Genomic DNA, 20,354 nt, shown 5'->3' on the forward strand with positions numbered 1-20,354 from the left:
TATATCAACGTTTCTTCTAACATAAGATAAAATAACAGAGTCCTTGGTGAAATTTACAGCGTTACAACAGCAAGACAGTAAAGATAGGGATAATAAATAATAAACATGCAATAAGAAAAGTACAATATTAACACTGAGACTATATAAAAAAGTTAAATAGAATAGAATGTATAGTGTAAATAATAGACAATTTCCAGAATATATACAGTATGGACTAGATATTTACATTCTAAACAGAGATTGAGCATGGGATAGCATATGTTTATATTGCACTTTTGTAAAAAGACAGTATATTGCACATGGGTTATAATTACATGTTTTATTCAGCCTCTCTAGAATTCAGCAAAAATAAAATCAAACATCTGTATACCTGTTGTAAACTGGATTAAATAAAAACATAACCAATGGATTAAACTGAGTTACTGTATTTTTTTTTTGGCATTTTCTTATAATATACAAACTTTTTTCTTTCATCGCGTGTGCTAACGACAAAGTTTTTTACCAAAGCTTCAACTTTATTTACTTCATTTACTTTATAACTGTTATTAAAAAGACTGTCCATTCCTTTCCAGGAAACATAGTAACAGTCATAACAGTTCTACCGAGGCAACGAATAAAGGTTTTTGTTTAAATTAACATTTCAAGAAATTCAAGCCATCGCATAACATAAATACGTTAAATGTGAAATTGAGAGCAATAGTAGTGACAATAACTTAAATAATCTAAAATTTGATGTAAATATAATTTGTAATAACATCTTAAATCACAGACGTGTCACTCACCGAGCTGTTGATCCTGCTTTTGATTTGACCTGTCACGCACAGCGGCTAATAAACACCTGGACCCCACCCTCACACACACACACACACACCCTTACACGCACACACACACCCTTACACGCACACACACACACACACACACACACACACACACACACACACACATACATACAACAGTGTGTGTGCTGAGTAAGAAGTAGACCCACAGTTTTTGCTTTTGTCTTTGTGTGACCTCATTAAAATAATACACAGGCATCACATTACAACACACACACACACACACACACACACACACACACCCCACACACACACACAGTTGATATAACTATCATTATCATTAACTAACAGTTTAACCACTCTTTTAATTTCTTTCCCATCATGTCATCGTGTTGTGCCGTCTATGCTTTTGGTCCACATTTATCATTCATGCTACGTTGTTTATGTTAGCTTTGCATTAGCATTTTGTATTAGCATTTTGTTAGCATTGCTGTAGTGTTACATTTGTGTGTTACCTTTGCATTACCACACGTGTGTTACATTAGCGTTGCATTGGCTTAACAGCAATATTAACATTGTCAGTTTTGTGTGCGTCTCCATACATGTACAGTAGATGCATCCTGGTTGGTGGAGCTTCTTCTTCATATGAGAGCGCTGACCTGGTTACACCTGGGATCCCTGTGACACGCGATCCTGCTCGAACAAACACTCTGTTGTTGCTGTGTTCTGGGAACCAGGCTGGAGGAATTCATGTAGGTCACCTATGGAGCTCTGGTCGTTAGGTGGTGCACCTGTGGGTGATGACTTGTTTTCCTGTATCTGTCACATTAATATTCATTCATTTAGTCACTTCTCTGGTGCCAATCCCAGCCGACGTGGGGCGAAAAGGCGTGGTGCACCCTGGACAGGTCGACCAGTCCATCAGACTCACACCTATGGCCAATTTAGAGAGTCTAAGATGATGTGGGAGGAAACCGGAGAACCTGGAGAAAACCCCACTCATACACACACACAAAGGCAAGAGTGCAAACTACTACACTCACATTAATATGATATACAGAATATGCATAAATGTATAGTGTATCCTCTTTCATTGTCAGGTGTGAATGTTAACAGTGGAACGCTGCTCTCCCCACAAGTGAAGACGGCACACGTCAACCTGGATGTCCAGGTGCTGTGTGTCTCCCCACGAGGTCCTCGTCACTGTCCACAGGTGATCGGATCAGCAGAGACACACAGTGGAAACAGACACATTAGTGTAGTTACATGAGGTTCTGACACATAGACTGACCTGTGAGTGTCCACTGTGCCAAGATCCAGTCTTGACACATGGAGGCTCAATAGCAAGGACAGAAGGAAAAAACAGATTTGAGCCACTTAACAAATGGCTGACCGAATGAAATTTGACTTTACTACGACACTACACAACTTTTGAAAATACTTGGAGTTCTCACTAGCCAACTCTGGTTTCAGCAGATTGTTTTATGACAACTGAAAGACACATTTAACCACTGCACCTGATGAAGGACCAACTGAAGCCAACTGACTACATCAAACTCTCACGAAAACGACAGTTTCATCGCCATCGTTGTTTGTGCTAGTTCCAGCTACTTCCTGTCTTCTTCTGACCCTATTTCCTGTGTCCCACCTGTTTAGAGTACGGTCAGTAATACCTGATTGCGTCCATGTCTCAACCTTAGGAGCTCAAAGCTCAGTCAGTGAGTGCGTTTACATGCACACTAAAAAAACGGATTACTGGCAATGATCGGGTAACTGGAATAAACCGTTTAAGGTGTATACATGTCTCGAAGAAGTCAGAATATTGACAGAAACTTAGGTGTGTTAAACAGGTTTTTCAAAAACCGATATCGGCAATAAACTGATTATGAATATCGGTTTATTACGCTTACATAACCAGATAACTACAAAAACCTGATAATAATCGTTTTTTGTGTGTATGTAAACGCACTTAGTGTGGACTATGTGTCGGTGTGTCAGTGACTTTGATTCAAATCATATATTTGTGAGGACAGGACATGCTGACCTTGAGAAGACGGTACGTCTGATCTGCACATAGTAAAGGGTTTTCTGAAGATTAAGACTTGGTTTTAGGGTTAGGATTTTTAGTGTCTGTGTGTGTATGTGTGTGTGTTATCTCAGAAACAGGTCAGAAAAGGGGTGTAGGCAACAAATATGGTTTCTGTTTATCGGATCCAGTTTCACCAATGGGAAAGGGAAAGCACACGCACGCACACACACACAAAAGCTTTGTGCACCTGTTCATCTTAGGACACTGCGTTGACTTCATTTTATTTACAACCCTAACTTTAACCTAACCTGAACTTAAACACAATTACATGATGTCTCATTTGGTCCCTATGAAGACTCCTGGTCCTGTCATGGTCAGTGTTTATGCCTAAAGAGGAAATAAATACAAAAATATTAACCTGTCAAACCCCCAGAGACCTGCTGAGAATATCTAGGACCTAGAAAGACCCTGAGAGAACAGACTATATATAAGCCACCCCATTTACTTCCAATCCTTAAGGGAAAACTTTTACTTTGTATTTGAGTAGTTATTTTGGTTAGTAAAATAACATTTACAGACACAGAGTGCAGGACACCTCTGCATCGTTGAGTCACAGCTCACCGGAAAAAACTGGCATAACACAAACCATTGTTGGTGTAAAACATTCTAGCAGTACCAGAGACATTGTTTTGGTGTGCAAAGCAAAAGGCTCATTTCCAACGCCTCTCCGTGGGAGAACATTCTTTTTTTTTTATTTCTTTAGTATCGTGGTTTCAATCTGATTGCAGTGACAGGTAGAGAGATTTGATTTCAGCTCCTCCCTCTATTCTTAGAGAGGAAAGTACACACTTGCACATGCACACACATTAGCATCAAACTGTTCAGCTCAGAGTTATCTTTCATGTAAAGACGCAAATGATTATGTAAACCCAGAGTGCAAAAGTCGGGGTACACCATGGAGATCCAACTTTACAAATAAAGTTGGATTGAATTGAATTTGATTTTAGAGTCCAATTAGTACCCAGAGAAAACCCACCAGTGACCTTATTGCTGTGAGGCAACAGCTAGCCACTACGCCACCGTGTGGTCCTAAGAGAAATCATTCCGCGTTAAATCGATATGAAGTTACATGTACTACCAGAATGTGACCGCCAGAGGTCAGTAAACACTCTTCAGTTTATCCCACTGTGTTGCCCGCTGTCCGACGCTGGGGGGCGCTGCCTCCCCGGGTCCTCCTCGGGGGTCTGATGGCAGGATGGCGGAGGCAGGGGGACCGGAGTATGCAGCGGCCCGGTGCCCGGACGAGTCATCGGACAGCGAACCGGAGCAGGAACCCGGAACCCCGCAGAAACTCATCCGAAAGGTGTCCACGTCCGGACAAATCCGCAACAAGGTAGAGAGGCGGCGATCTTGCCATTTATTCCCGCAATTGCTCAGTGGTCAGTGGGTTTCCATCCACACACAGCCCCGAGCTGCTGCACGGACACAACACAGAGCAAGAACCTCATAAAAAGCATTACAGTTTCAATTTTCCTTTATCCGTGACACTGTTAAATCACATGTACTCAGTTCGGCATGTTTCTGAACACGGTACACTCCACGCAGCCTTTGTTTTAAAAATAAGTTTTTAGAGCCGCTCTCACACCGTTAACCCTCGGCTCCTTCCATCAGCAGCCGTGTCGCTAGGCTGGAGATGGGGCTCGGTTGATGAACCGAACACAGGAACATTTCATTAAAACCGATGTTGTTTTGTGGATGTCAAAATGCCGAATTGGACGAGTGAATGTCACTGAACTTTGATCCGCTTTTATTCGTGTTCCACTCGTGTGCACGTCTTGTAACCGGGGCATCACTTTAAATATCGCGGATTTTCAGCGGAGTTTGGCATCAAACCTAAAGCTTCAGAAGTTGATTATTTGGGGAAAAGGGACACTGCTTCGATATAGCCATCCTCTACAAAACATTCACTTTAACTCTGGGTCCGGATCCATGCGTTCAGCGTGGGTGATATTTAACGTTATTTAATGTCATTTGACGCAACGACTCGGGGGTCGAATGCTGTCCGTCTTAAGCCATGGTTATAGCATCAAGCTAGCGGAATAAAACAAGAATCGGTATGAGTCCCGGTTCTAAGGCGGAGTCACATCTCCGGTCTCGGTGAATAAATGTTGCTGTAACTCGGAGTCCGTGGGTAATGTTCAAACGGAAACCGTTATTTATAAGCCAGGCTAAGCTAGCAAGCTAACCGAGGGGGGTCACAGGCCCGAGGAAAAGCCCCGCGTTTTCCCACTGCTGGCCCCCGTCAGAGGGCATCACCCCAGAGGTCGACTGAGTGCAGTAGCAACTGCTTGGTTGGTTGTGTTTGTGTTAGCGATAGGACATAACATTACCGGTGTTTCAGTAACTGTGACGTGTCTCTGACCGTTAACGGGTGTTTCACCCTCGTTAAAGTGCACCGTGCTGCGTTAAAAGACCAGTGGATATATCCGGGAAATAAGAAACATAATAGTGTGAAGCTTATATAATGCTCCCTGTCATTCACCTGTTGACAACTGCAGCTGATGTGTATCATTAACTAACATGATCATTGATTCATTTGATGAGTGTATTCTCAGTTACTCAATTAAACGTAAAAATTATAAATATCAGTAAACGTCCCACATTCCAAGGTATATGGCAAATGTTACCAGTAGAATAATCAATTAATAAAATGTTTAAATTCTGAGTTCTTCTGTACTGAATATAATAATTATTTTATTTATTTTCTAACAGTAAACGTTGTCTTTTGGAACACTTTGGACCGGAAAGTATTCAAATATCTCTGTAACTCTCTTCTGTTGTGGCCTTGAACAAAACATCTGTTTATGATGAACCATAAAATTGTCTTGATAAATGAATTGAGTGATCATGGAGCTGATGTTGACGTCAGCTGACACCAGCCAATCACAGGATCTGTTTATTTATCTCTACACTGACTGTAAACATAAAAACTAATGTGCACAGCGATTTGTGGCTCCAATTTTCCTTCATATCTTATGTACTTTTTTGCCTGTATGGATTTGAAATGGGTCTTAAATTGTATTGCAGAGACCCTGAATTAATAACTCCATATGAACACACCTTTGGCCTGGCGTGTTTTAACAGCGTCACAGAGCCGGTTGATGATGATGATGATGATGACTTTAAATTTCAGGTTATACAGACATTAGCTCAAATGCTTTTTTTACATGGAACTCAATAAAAGGTTCCTGCAGACCATTGTCTGTGTTTCCACTGTGGTGAAAGACCAGAGAAGATTAGGGGAATTAGTGTGATGATGACGCGTGAACGACATACTCAACAAGCAGTTCCACGCCAGTCCACCAGGCAGCTGAGCTGATTTCATTCATTCATTCATTCATTCATTCATTCAACTCAGAATATTAATTATTTTTTGGCCTTTATATAAAGCTGTCAGGCTTTGAGTTGGGGTAATTGCCTTGTAAACACAGTGAATGATCTACATCTGATGCTTATGAAACTAAAGTGTGTCAGCCTGCTGAGTCTGTGTCACAGTGAGCGCTCCATTTGCTCAGTGTCACTGTCGGCTCAGTGTTCGGTTCAGTGAAGCCTGATAATGAAAACAGATCCTGGAGCTGTTGAACTCGCTTCATAGTAGAAGGCCTCTGCAACAGTTTTATTTTGAGGACTGGTGGTTCATGTGGTCAGCGCCAATATGTCTGTCGGGCCCTGAAGGCAGCAGCAGCTGAGTCCACATTGACGTAGATGTTTGAGTCACAGGAAGAGACTTTGGCTGGGAGCCTTCACTTTTCTATTTCAGGCTACAGAGGGAGTCATGTGGGACACAAGGAGGAAATATGGAGTGGTTACTGTCAGTAGGTTTTTGTTTTTTTTTCATGCTGGATTTACTAGTTCCACTCCCTGAGCATTATTAGTTCCACTCTTACAAGCCTGCGTAAGAGGATGAATCCATGTTTCTGGGATTCTTTTAAAAGAAAGAATTCCTTTATTCCAGTACTCGAGTGCGAATGGACAGATGAAAAGCTTTGAACTCAAGTGATTTTTTCTAATTATGACAGGAAGCTTAAGGTAAAACTTTTTTGTTTTATGTTATTTTAGTCATTAATCTTCTTTTTTTTTTTAACATTCAAGACCAAGAAGAAACTTGATCGAGCTACTTTTCCATTTAATGTCGTACATTGTGAAAGAAAGTACTCACAAGAAGCTGATTGTGGTGGATTTGACAAAATCATTGTTATTTCATGTGAGTAACTCGCTTATACAGCGTTAGGGGTTTATTTTGATCATCAAAATATTCCTGGACCTCATAATTTGCAATGATTGTTAAGGAACTGTTGTATTTGTGGAGAGAGGAATGTTCAAAAGTGATTGTATCATGACCCACTTGTGACCTGGGATCATAGAGACCTTTTGTGTTGTTTTACGACAATGATCTTGGTTTAGATTGTTTTGTTTCACTTAAAAATGTCCTTAGTAAAGTGTCTTTGTACATTCCCACATTTCATAACATTTTCTAGTAAGTTGTTACTTTTTGGAATGTCAGTAATTTTAAGGTTTTTTTTAACATTACCACATTTTGGAAAACATTTTCATAACTTGTCTAAAGAAGCGTCTGTGATGGAAACCTGTTTTTACCAAACCTCTTTGTGTGAATTGCAGTTATTTTTAGTCAGAATAATTCTAAGGATGTTTTTTTCTGGGTGGACTTCCTTTTCCGTCAGCTCTGGTAGTTGCCAGCGTTGCTCCTTCAAGTGTTTGTACTTTAATGTTCCTAATGTTCTTACACTTCACTGCACTAGGATTGGAATAATCTGGAAAGATACATTAAACATCCACATTCCCAAGGTTAATCCTGTGTCTTGGTATAAGTTGTTTTGGGTTTTTTTAATTTGTTAATTTACCATTTCCATTTCCTTCAATTGTGATGCATTTTAAACATATTGCTAAGGATGTATGAGGGTCATGGGGTGGATTATTCCCTTGTTTTGATCCTGTCAAGCACTTTGATTGCGTCGATCTATCTCCCCTGTGTCCCTCTCTCTCCCTCCTATGCCACAGTGAAAGGCCTCTCTTGTCTCTTGTCTCTGTTACAGGATTGCGTCTTTGCCTTCAGTTTTTCCGGCAAACTATTTATATTTGTCGTGTGACTCTTGTGTCTTGAACCGGTTGATTAAACGTAGCACGGGCTCTGTCGCAGGCCGCCACCAGTGCACTGCTCATAGCCGTACACTGCTTGCCACGGTTTTCATCGTCCACAAAGATCTAAAACAGATGTGTCCTTATGTCGCTTATAAACAAATGCAGTTTTATGTCGTTGACCTCCGCCAAGGAGGTATATGTCACAGACGGATTTGGATGAAATTTTCAGGAAATGTCCGCAATGGGACCAGGAACAAGTGATTACATTTTGGGCGTGATCCTTAGACTCCATCACTAGTTACGACACTCACTTTCTGACCCAGACACACCGACAGGGTGTATTTTCTAGGCACTGAGCTGCCTTGGCGGAGGTCTGCGCTCTCCGAGTGCTTTTCTAGTTTACTAATGTTTTTATGTTGGTTCCAAATTGGTTGGTGTGTCTGTTTCATGTTGTTTTTCACACGGTGCTTTGAAACGAGCCAACTTGTCTGTCACGTGTTGGAGTTGTGTCGTGTCTCATGTTATTGTGTTGCGTTTCAGACAGTGCTGAAGGAGGGGACTCTGATGAAACAAACAAACTCGTTCCAGCGTTGGAAGCGTCGTTATTTCAAATTGCGAGGGAGGACGCTGTACTACGCTCAGACGTCCAAGGTGAGACGCTGAGGTGTCCCAGTGTCCTCAAGTCTGAGCTGCATTTTGTTTGTGTTGTTGGTCTGTGATCATACATATATGTGACTGATCAGAATCTGTCTCTGTGTCTCAGTCCATCATCTTTGACGAAGTGGACCTGACGGACGCCAGCGTCGCAGAATCCAGCACCAAGAACGTCAACAACAGCTTCACCGTGAGTCTACTACCCCGCCCCCCCCGACACGTTACGTTTCTGTGACATACACCTGTGATGATGCACCTTTTCCCTCATGACCTTTCTGTCTCTCAGGTGATCGCCCCCTGCAGGCGTCTCATCCTCTGTGCGGACAACCGGAAAGAGATGGAGGAGTGGATGGCAGCACTGCGGAGTGCCCAGAACAGACACAACTATGAGGTGTGTCCCTATTGCCAGTATTGAAAAAAACAAAAAAACATTACTGTTGTTACCAAGAAGTAGGGATGGGAATCGGTATCAGTCAGTATCGGTATTGGTCCAATATTGGTCAAAACCACTGGATAGTGTATCGGACACATAAAGCAGTTCACAGCATTTTAGCTGAGTCATGTTTGGGCTGTTTATTTCTTCTTTTTGGGAGAACAATATTCATTAACACAGTTGGAGAATAATGTCTTTGAAATGACTCGGCACAAATGTGTTGTTAACAGCTTCATACATTCATAAACGGTCTAAAATGACTGTATCAGACTTATGTCGGTAGATACTCTATTTTGTGATATCGGTATCGGACACAAAAAAGTGGTATCGGCCCATCCCTACCAAGAAGTGATACAAAATATTATATGTTATAAAAATATTACAAGATGTATTTAATATTACATAGTAATTTAATAACATTACTATAAATCAAGTCCTAGAATTCTAGGCTCCCCCTGTGGCAACTCAAAGTAAAACAAGTGTGATCGGGATTATTATCGGTTCTCTCCATTCACAGTTATCACGATAATAGAAATCTAGTGTTTTCTTCATCTTAAATTCAACATGAAATCATAACGTTAACACTTAACGTCCGAATGGTTTTGTGTTTCAACACTGCCATATCTTGTACTATATATATATATATACGTTGAAATAAATGTTTTTCTTCTGTTTCCCTGCCGACGTAATACAGAGGCAAATTATTACTTTGATGTGAACCGGTCAAAAGCAACATAGAATAAAAGCCACAAAATTGCCCTGTAAGATTGTGTCACTGATATGAAATACGTTGCACTGCACTGCGTTGACTGGATACGGAAAAATATTATTAACGTGCTAATAAATTGCATGTATAAAAATTCATCTGTCATGCAAAGGCCTTATCAACCTATAATGTGAACAGCTTGAATAGTGGATGTGGATTCATTTCCCTTTTGTTTACTTTTGATTGTCGATCGCATGGGCAGCAGCTCGACGAGACGTACTGTGCTCTTTGTCTGATGCTGCGTCATGTCTCATCCAGTGTGACCCATCGGCTGACTCTGTGTCTGTGTCTGTGTGTGTGTGTGTGTGTGTGTGTGTGCGTGCGTGCGTGCATGTCAGTCCACTCAGTACAGCATGGATCATTTCAGTGGAATGCACAACTGGTACGCCTGTTCACATGCCAGACCCACATACTGTAACGTCTGTAGAGAGGCACTGTCAGGGGTGACGTCACACGGCCTGTCCTGTGAAGGTAACACACACACACACACACACGGAAAACACACAAGTTTGCACAGCCTCTCTTCTTAGAACATTGCACTGACGTACATTAAACAAAGCCTAATCCCTAACCTTAAAGGTCCCACGTTATGCAAAATCAACTATTTAATCATTTTAATCCTTATATTTGAGACTCTGGAGGTCCTATCAGTCGGCAAAGTGTGAAAAAAGATGACTCACTCTTGTTTTTTCACAGTCTAAGTACAGGAGATAAAACACGCAATGGGACGTCACAATGTGCTAAATTCCTGGAATTGTTGTCTCGCGCAGAGCTCTGCTTTGTCCCTAAAAACACGAGAGTGCTGGCGAGGGCAATAGTATCCGAAAACCGGAAGTCCGCGAAAAGTCCTACACAAACTTCCAGCCTCAGAGAATTTATCTGTCCAGTGGATACATGTTATATATGACGGCAATGTGCCTGCTAGAGCCTGCAAATGATCACTTTTCCAAATGCTAACTGCTGTTTGCTCCCAGTAGCCTCTGTAGCTGATGTCATTTCCTGTCCCTTAAGTTTCGGTCTACTTTTTTTTTTTTTTAAGAGATACTACTTAACAGAGCGTTCTGAACAGGGCTGTTTTGGCAGGGTGATTGAACTACCCAAAGTCAAATCTTGTCCAAAACGGAACCAGTACTACCTCAGAAATTAGGTTCAGGACTGCTAGTCCTGACAAGGTCAGGTTTTATGGTGTTTATGCCAGAAAAGGTCCTAAAAAGGAAACAAATAAAAGTATGCACGAACACACACACACACACTCAATGTGACGGCTCAACTGAACCTGAATCAGTTAGTCATTAGTGTTTCAGTCAATCACATGAATCACATCAACCAAACCGCTGAAGTTCAATGGTGGAGTCACAACACAACTGGGCACCACCCGTGTTAGTCTGGTACTTGACGTGGCAGTGTTTGTGTGTGTGTGTCTGTGTGTGTGTGTGTGTGTGTGTGTGTGTGTGTGTGTGTGTGTGTGTGTGTGTGTGTGTGTGTTTGTTTGTGTTACAGTTTGCAAGTTTAAAGCTCATAAGCGGTGTGCGGTCAGAGCGACCAACAACTGTAAATGGACAACTCTGGCTTCGATTGGGAAAGACATCATCGAGAACGAGGACGGGGTGAGACACATGGACTTCTTTACTTATCTGCCTCCTGCTCTTTCTGACCTGTGAGCTCTTCTCCTCTGACTCACCTGACCTCTGACCTTTCAGGTGTCCATGCCTCACCAGTGGTTGGAGGGGAACCTCCCAGTGTCAGCTAAGTGCAGCATCTGTGATAAGACGTGTGGGAGTGTCCTTCGGCTTCAGGACTGGCGATGTCTGTGGTGCAAGGCCATGGTAAGACAAGGACAGGTCAGATGTCTTTGCTGCCTCCTGCTGGTGGACTTGTGTGTGCCTCAGCTGTCCCTCTGTCCTACAGGTGCACTCCGGCTGTAAAGACCAGCTGTCCTCTAAGTGTCCTCTGGGTCAGTGTAAAGTGTCCGTCATCCCTCCAACGGCGCTGAACAGCATCGACTCTGACGGTGGGCAGCGCACACTTTTCCCGTCACAACGAACGCACTTTCATCACCAACTCCTCTGCTCAGTCCTTTTTACGTGTGTCTCTCTTGCATCCATAGGTTTCTGGAAGGCATCTTGTCCTCCGTCCTGCACCAGTCCTCTGCTGGTGTTCGTAAACTCGAAAAGTGGAGACAATCAGGGTGTCAAGTTTCTGCGACGCTTCAAGCAGCTGCTCAACCCGGCGCAGGTGTTCGACCTGATGAACGGAGGGCCTCACCTGGGGTGAGACACTAACACACACACACACACACACACACACACACACACACACATTCTTGTACTTGCTGTATACTGAGGATCAGCATTTCCACTTTATAAATCAACACAATTACAAATATCTAATTCATGAATTACATCTATAAACAACTACTGGGTGCAGTACCATAAAATGTCTGGCGGTGGAGCCCCAGAGCAAAAGTGTGTGAAACACCAGGGCTGTAAAAGGGGTTTTTGTACCAAATTGAGGACCTCTGTTAACAACAGAGTATAGCATGTTTACAACCTAAGGAAGTGATTTCAATGAAAACAAAACGAGGACCGGCCAAAATGTCCTCACTTTGTAAAAATGACCTCACTTTGTTGGCTAAAAACCCACACTGGTCTTCAGTATGCAAGTACAAGAACACACGCACAGTTGCACTTCAGTAGCACAAACAGTGACTTCAGACTTGACATACTTGACAGACTTGAGAATTGACTTCAATTTTAGGACAGTATTTAATTGTACCAGTAGGTGTCAGTAGTGGGTTGTTTTCTTCAAACTTTAAACACTGAAAAGTATAATACATTATAGGGCTGTAACAATTACTCTAATAAATCGATGGCTAAGTGAATTGTCAACTATTTTGATCATTGATTTAATCGGTCTAACTGAATTAATGCAATATTACTGATTCTTCAGCTTCTCTAATGTGAATATCTTCTGGTTTCTTTGCTCCATATTACAAAGTAATCATTAAAACTGACTAATTTTTGGTTTTTGGACAAGACAAACCTCAAAATTATGATATTCTTAAATGTCTTTGTTTTTGACCACAAACCAAAATGATTCGTTTTTAATTATTTCTTTTTTTGTATGGAGCAAAGAAACCAGAAGATTGAACATTTCTTCATTACTTCACATAAGCATATCTTAAATGTGCATTATGTAATAAATCTAAAGAAACTGGCCATAAAATCCTCCTAATATGTCACAGAGGCTAAGGAATAATGTTCATATAACAAACTGAACACACCAACAACAACAGTACAGACAAAATATTTGCATTATATAAAAAATCTGTTGATCTGTTCAAAAATGTTTTGAAATCATGTTTTGGCATGTGGCGCCACCTACCGACGTCTACCAATCATTGCAGTCAGTAGAGTCTCAGCTGCCGAGCTACCACGGGCTGCAAGTTACGTCTGAGCCACAATGGCGGAGAAAATGAAACCTAAAAGACCTCTGTATTTGAGTGTGGTAACAGTATTTGGCCACATTCCTACATATGGCGCCTTTAAATCAGACAATGGTTTTATTTGGTGATTCTTAAGTTAAGTAGCTAAACAAATTACAGTTGTTCCTGTTGGCAGCCATGATTAATTGAACATGTTTGATCGTCATCAGGCTGCGGCTCTTTCAGAAGTTTGATACATTCAGGATCCTGGTGTGTGGAGGAGACGGCAGCGTCGGTTGGGTGCTGTCGGAGATCGACGCCCTGACGCTACACAAACAGGTGTGTATTTGTCTCGTTAACGCTTTGGCACGAAACATACTGGCCGCATGCTAACGCCGCGTCTCTGGGTCAGTGTCAGCTCGGGGTTCTGCCTCTAGGGACCGGGAACGATCTGGCGCGGGTCCTCGGCTGGGGCTCAGCCTGTGATGATGACACTCAGCTGCCTCAGATCCTGGAGAAGCTGGAGAGAGCCAGCACCAAGATGTTAGACAGGTGAGTGACGTTTATGTCGCACAGGAAAGTGAGTAATGTGTGTCATGTCAGACGATATCACACAGCACGTTGTGCACATTTTGTGTCCTGCAGATGGAGCATCATGGTCTATGAGACCAAGTTTCCACGGCAGTACTCCGCCTCCACGGTCGCAGAAGATTGCAGTGATGACTCTGAGGTAAGGGGATAAAAAAGTGACATCACTGTTTTTTTGATGATAGTGACAGTTCTGACCTTGGTGTTTTGTGTTGTTCGATCCAGGTTCAGCAGATTCTAACATATGAGGACTCTGTGGCTGCTCACCTGTCCAAGATCCTGACCTCAGACCAGAACTCTGTCATCATCTCCTCTGCCAAGTATGATACTCTGTGTGTGTGTGTGTGTGTGTGTGTGTGTGCACTCGTTTGTGTCTTTGTGTGTGTTACTCACTGAGTGTGTGTGTGTGTGTTCATGTGTCCAGGGTTCTGTGTGAAACGGTGAAGGATTTCGTGGCTCGTGTTGGAAAGGCGTACGAGAAGAACACGGAGAGCTCAGAGGAGTCAGAGGCCATGGCCAAGAAGGTACACCACACTCATTTCTGATGAGTCATGTGTCTGTGTCCGATTAGTTATATTTATTTTTATCATTGTTGTATTTTCTGGTGTCGATCTGATCATGTGTTTGTCTCAGTGCGGTGTCCTGAAGGAAAAACTGGACTCTCTCCTGAAGACCCTGAACGAGGAGTCCCAGGCGACCACTGTCCTCCCCCCGGCTCCTCCCCCTGTCATAGCCGAGGAGGAGGAGAGAGCAGTATTTCCCCCCACCCTCCATCTTCCTCCTCCTCCTCATCATGCCCCACCCACCTGCCCCCCGCGCACCAGCAGCGCCTCCTCCGCCATCTTTAAACCTCGAGAGCAACTGATGCTGCGTGCAAACAGTTTGAAGAAAGCCATCAGACAGATCATAGAGCACACGGAAAAAGGTACAGTTCACATTGCTCGCGCGCACACACGCCGCTGTCAAAGCGAGCGGCGAGCTCACCGTCTGTCCACTGTGTCCACAGCCGTGGACGAGCAGAACGCGCAGACGCAGACGCACATGTTCGCTCTGACTCGAGCGGAGGAAGACAACGGTCTGGTGGAGGAGGAAGAGGAGGAGGAGTTGGAGGACGATAAGGCGTCTCTGCAGTCCTACGGCGCCAAACAACGCAGCGCGCGCCGAGGTGGGACACAAGATGATTGACACGTGGTTCACCCTAGAGAGCACTGCCTTGTAGACCTCCAGTTGTTAATCCAGTTTGTCCCTCTTTGACTATCTGTTTCTGTAGTCAGTAAGACGCCCTGTGAGAAGCTGATCAGTAAAGGCAGCCTGTCATTGGGCAGCTCTGCATCACTTCCTGTCCACGCAGGAAGTAGGGACAATATGCCCATGCTCAATACAAAGATCCTTTATCCAGGTAAGCAGCGCACGCGTTAATAGCAGCTAATGCTACGCTAACGTCAGAGTGAATACACGACCGTTCAAAAGTTTGGGGTCACTTAGAAAATGACCTTATTTTTGAAGGAAACGCACTTTTTTTTCAATGAATATAACATTAAATGAATGAGAAATACACTCTATACATTTTTATTGTGGTAAACGCTATTCTAGCTGCAAACGTCTGGTTTTTAATGGTATATGTACATAGGTGTATAGAGGCCGATTTCCAGCAACCATCTCTCCAGTGTTCTAATGGTACATTGTGTTTGCTAATCGTGTTAGAAGGCTATTGGATGATTAGAAAACCCTGTATGCTTCTCAGAATATTAAGCTACAGCACGTCTGCTGTCATGATGCCTATGAAATGTTGTTTTTGTACCACTGCTTTCTGAATAATCGTTGATCTCTCTCGCTCTTTCTCTCAGGTCTCAGAGCAGGTCTCTCCAATTCTCTCTCCAGCAGTTCTGTGATCAGTCGACTGTTGGTTAACGCCGACCCGTTCAGCTGTGACCCTGAGAACATGTAAGTCAGAGGTCATTGATGGATCATTAGTGTACTGTATCAATGCTGATAGCTTCATTATCTCTCATAGGGCCTATGTACAGAACATTATAAGAACTTAAAATAAGAAATTTAAATGTCAGTTTCATGTCAATGCATTGATAACGGATGCTTTTTAAAAGCAAAGCTAACCTGTGTTTGTTTGTGTGTGCAGAGACTGTTTCACAGAGAAGTGCGTCATGAACAATTACTTCGGAATCGGTCTCGATGCTAAAATCTCCCTCGACTTCAACAACAAGAGAGACGAGCACCCGGAGAAGTGCAGGTATGTCCTCGTGTCCTCAGAGAGACACGTCCTCACTCAGCTGCCCTCCCTCTGACCGGTTGTTCTCATTTGCCACAGGAGTCGCACAAAGAACATGATGTGGTACAGCGTCCTGGGAACCAAAGAGCTGCTGCACAGAACCTACAAGAACCTGGAGCAGAGAGTTTTGCTGGAGGTGAGCTGTAGAATTACACCCCGCTAGCGGCGGCTTAGTCATGTGACCGTTAACCACAATGCGTGTTGGGTCTGTGTGCAGTGTGACGGCCGGCCCATCCCCCTCCCCAGCCTCCAGGGCATCGCAGTGTTGAACATTCCCAGTTACGCCGGAGGCACCAACTTTTGGGGCGGCACCAAAGAGGACGACGTAAGTAATCCACCTCACTCCAGCCTGTTTATGATGTCAGCTGATGAGGAGAGTCATGATCTGTCTCTGTCCCCTCTGTCAGACATTCACCGCTCCGTCCTTCGACGATAAGATTCTGGAGGTGGTGGCAGTGTTCGGCAGCATGCAGATGGCCGTGTCGAGGGTCATCAACCTGCAACACCACCGCATAGCTCAGGTACTTCCACACGTCTGTCTGTTTGTCTATCCCTCTCTCTTTGTGTCTCTCTCTAATGTATCTGTCCGTGCTTCTCGACCTCAGTGTCGGACAGTGAAGATCACCATTCTTGGCGATGAAGGCGTCCCTGTTCAGGTGGACGGCGAGGCATGGATCCAGCCTCCGGGTTACATCAGAATCATCCATAAGAACCGGACCCAGACTCTGACCCGAGACCGAGTGAGTTGTGTGCCGTGGACAGGGCCGAGCTGAATTTGCCTCAGAATGATTCTCACTGGTTACTAACTCGGAGCGTGCGTGTGTGTTGCTGTTGTGCGTTTGAGGCGTTTGAGAGCACGCTGAAGTCGTGGGAGGACAAACAGAAGTGCGAGTTCCCCCGGACTCCGCCCCCACAGCCCGCTCTTTCCTCCCCTCCCGAGGTCGTCTCTGAGGAAGAGGCGTCGCTTGTCAGTGAGTTTGGTCAGGCGGCAGGAACGCTCATACACAGGTAAACGCATGATTTGACAAGTTTTTCTGACTCTGTCTGTTTTTGTGTTGTGTATATAAATATGAATGTTATGTTTTCTTCAGTATCCGCGAGGTCGCTCAGTCTCACCACAGTATGGAACAGGAACTAGCTCACGCTGTCAACGCCAGCTCAAAGGCCATGGACGTGGTTTACGCCAACTCCACTAGCTCTGGGGTATGACGCACGTGTTCTCACCCAGATGGTCTGATCCATGCTATTATGTCCTGGTCTCTCAGTAGTTGACTTCTGATTTTTGTCTCTGTCCAGGGTCTGAGCTGCGGCGCGGTCGTCCACATGGTCGTGAACGTCAAAGCGTTACTCAGCGAGACTGAACTGCTGCTGGCTGGAAAGATGTCCATGGTAATGTGTCCATAACCAAACCGACCAGAATCTGTGTGTAATTGTGCTGCATTTGCATTTACATTTAGTGCCAGTGTAGTTGCAAAATTCAACACACACTAATACTGTTTCTTGTATATTTGATAGGCTGTCAATCTCTGTTATTTTCTCTTCTTGGTTGGAACAGCTATAATCTACTCTGGTCATAGTTCTGATGTTGTTTATCTCTGTGTGCAGCAGCTGGATCCTCCTCATCAGGACCAGTTGAACTCAGCTCTGAACTCTGTGGCTCAGCAGCTTCGTCGACTGACGGACGTGCCTTGGTTGTGTTCCGTCATCGACCCATCGGACCATGAGGTAACTGCTGTATGTCGTTGGATCTCCATTAACTGAGACAAACATGGCTGACAGGTCCTTTCATGCTCTCTCTCTCTCTCTGTCTTCAGGGTCCCCTGACAGACTTCTCCAAACGTAGTCGCAGCGCCAAGTTCCGTCTTGTCCCCAAGTTCAAGAAAGACAAAAACAACAAGAACAAGGAGACGTGTGCAACTCTGTGTCTACCTGGTAAATATCTGCTGTTTCTTGTCTATCTGAACCTTTTCCTGTCTGTCTGTCTGTCTGTCTAAACCACATCCTCTCTGTCTCAGTTCATCAGTGGGGGACTGAGGATGTGGGAGCATGGTTGGACTTCCTGTGTCTCACAGAGTATAAGGACATCTTTATCGGACACGACGTCCGCGGGGCCGAGCTCATCCACCTGGAGAGGAGGGACCTGAAGGTAGCGCCACCAACTGCAAACAGCTACCTGCACAATGAAGAGAGACAAGTAGTCGATGGATCAAATCAAAGCAAATAAAAATTTATGTGTGTGTCTCTTTTTTTTCCCTTTCAGGACCTTGGTGTAACTAAGGTCGGTCACATGAAGAGAATTCTTCAGGGAATCAGAGAACTGAACAGGAACAGCAGCGCCAGTGAAGCTTGACGATCCAGGTCAGTGTCTGTGTCCTCTGAGGGCAACAGACTTACTTCTGATCTATATTTACCTGACTGATAATACAACCCAAATATCCATGTTTCCATGAGCTGCCATTTTGTCCACATCCCAAGAGCAGCAGCTTCATTTCCACTGTTTGTTTGTGCATCCACCCTTTCACTTGCCAATATGACCAACAGAGGCCGCCAGAGGCTTGTTGAGTGAATGGGGTCAAGTCTGACATCTCTGATTGCCTTGTTGCTGTTGTCGTAGGAACCGCCCCCTGATGTCTCCCCCCCCCCCACCCCCCACCCACCTGTGCTGCTACTTACCGCCTGATCTGACCTCTGACCCTGGACCATGATGACCAGGAATGGACCAAATGTTACAGTGACTCTGAGACCATGTGACACACCAAGAACCAATGGGACAATTCACCTGTGCCTTGTCTATTTCACCCACTCATCCAAGCAACCAAATCAGCGTCCAGGTCAGGAAGCCACAGACACTCAAAGACCAAGGCAAGCGTGAGTGGAGACAACAAGGCTGACTCATCAGTGTAGAGAGTTGCTTCACACTGTAAAAAAAAAAAAAAAAAAAATGTAATCTGAGACCTGCAGGGATATGTCCCTGTGAAGACGAGACCATTAGCAAAAAAAAAAAAAAACACGTCCCTATAAAGACAGGGGCAAGTCTATATGTCTGTCTGTGTCATCAAATGCTGTGACCACAGGCCTGTACTATGAAGCAGGATTTGCAGTTATCCAGACCACGTCAGGTTTTCAATCCTTGGAAGTTGAGGTAAATCACCATGGTAACCAATGCTAACTAAACCTCCAACCTGCTCTGGAGTAGGTTAAGTTCTACTTATAAGATATCTTGTATCATATTAAGTCACCTACTGTATTTTATCCATGGTTTGCGATGATGTCACCACCTCTTCCACGTGAACAGGCTTGTAGATGGTGAAGTAAAAAAAAAAAAAAGTTTTTTTTCAAGAGTTCCGGTGCCATTGTTATCACTCACCCGTTCATCTTCTACCACTTTGTCCTCCACATGAGGGTCGCGGGGGGGTGGGGGGCGCTGGTGCCAATCCCAGCTGACATGACTCTATGGGTCACAGGGACACATAGAGTCCAATACTCACACCTATGGTCCATTTGTCCAATTGACCTAATCCCCAGTTTTTAGACTGTGGGAAGAAAACTCACGCACAAACGGGGAGAACATGCAACTGTCTGCGTTTGTATCGATTATCTATAATTCCATTGTTCATTAGAGTGATAACATATCCTGGGTTTTGTTGAACTCGCTTCATAGTAGAGGTCCCACCAGTTTTGTTGTATTGTGTTTGTCGACGTGTGAACAGACGAAAATAACGTGACGTCATGATCGGGGCTCAGCGTTCCGATCTGTGTGTTGTGTTTACGTTGTTTTCGTTCCCATTGACGGTCACACTGTTTATCAACATTGTATGACATCATCATCAACAACAACATGCTGTGTATCTGGAAGCTGATCTTTTTTAACTTTTTAGGTCGCTGACAGATGTTTGCGTTCAGTTGTTTATGTCATAGCGTGCTAACGCCCCGTTAGCGTTTGCTGTGCTCCACCATGTTAGTGCCTTGCTGGAGGGCAGCGCGTCAACCTGCCTGATGTTACAGGACACTGCGTCTGATCCGTCCTATGTATTTATTAGATAATTTATGTTAATGATACTGTACGCTGTCATACCTCTGTGTGTACATATGCCCCCTGCTGGGCCGTCAATGTAAATACAGTCTGCTATTCAGTTCTCTTTTACATGTCTACTGTCAACAAGCAGTAAATAAATCCTGTAAACAACAACGAGGCGTGTTTGTGTCACAAGTGAATGACTTCTCACGGAAACAGGAC

General features: G+C 43.9%; 1 protein-coding gene across 1 annotated transcript; it reads left to right on the forward strand.

The window, feature by feature from the left end:
* Positions 1-4,060: 4,060 nt before the first annotated feature.
* Positions 4,061-20,265, forward strand: dgkd (diacylglycerol kinase delta; the record flags this gene model as incomplete). Its single annotated transcript, XM_083886078.1, has 31 exons — positions 4,061-4,198; positions 8,506-8,616; positions 8,729-8,809; positions 8,906-9,010; positions 10,157-10,289; positions 11,319-11,425; positions 11,519-11,644; positions 11,727-11,829; positions 11,926-12,088; positions 13,473-13,581; positions 13,655-13,794; positions 13,888-13,972; positions 14,056-14,150; positions 14,255-14,354; positions 14,464-14,755; positions 14,837-14,995; positions 15,101-15,229; positions 15,678-15,774; positions 15,968-16,078; positions 16,157-16,253; positions 16,335-16,442; positions 16,525-16,638; positions 16,723-16,857; positions 16,962-17,125; positions 17,209-17,320; positions 17,414-17,506; positions 17,723-17,842; positions 17,932-18,049; positions 18,133-18,263; positions 18,378-18,475; positions 18,732-20,265. The coding sequence occupies 30 exons, from the start codon at positions 4,061-4,063 to the stop codon at positions 18,465-18,467; spliced, it is 3,666 nt and encodes a 1,221-aa protein (XP_083742204.1). The 3' UTR covers positions 18,468-18,475; positions 18,732-20,265.
* Between the last annotated feature and the right edge of the window lie 89 nt (positions 20,266-20,354).

The sequence above is a fragment of the Microchirus variegatus genome (assembly GCF_963457635.1).
Source record: "Microchirus variegatus genome assembly, chromosome: 3".
In the NCBI taxonomy this organism is placed as follows: domain Eukaryota; kingdom Metazoa; phylum Chordata; class Actinopteri; order Pleuronectiformes; family Soleidae; genus Microchirus; species Microchirus variegatus.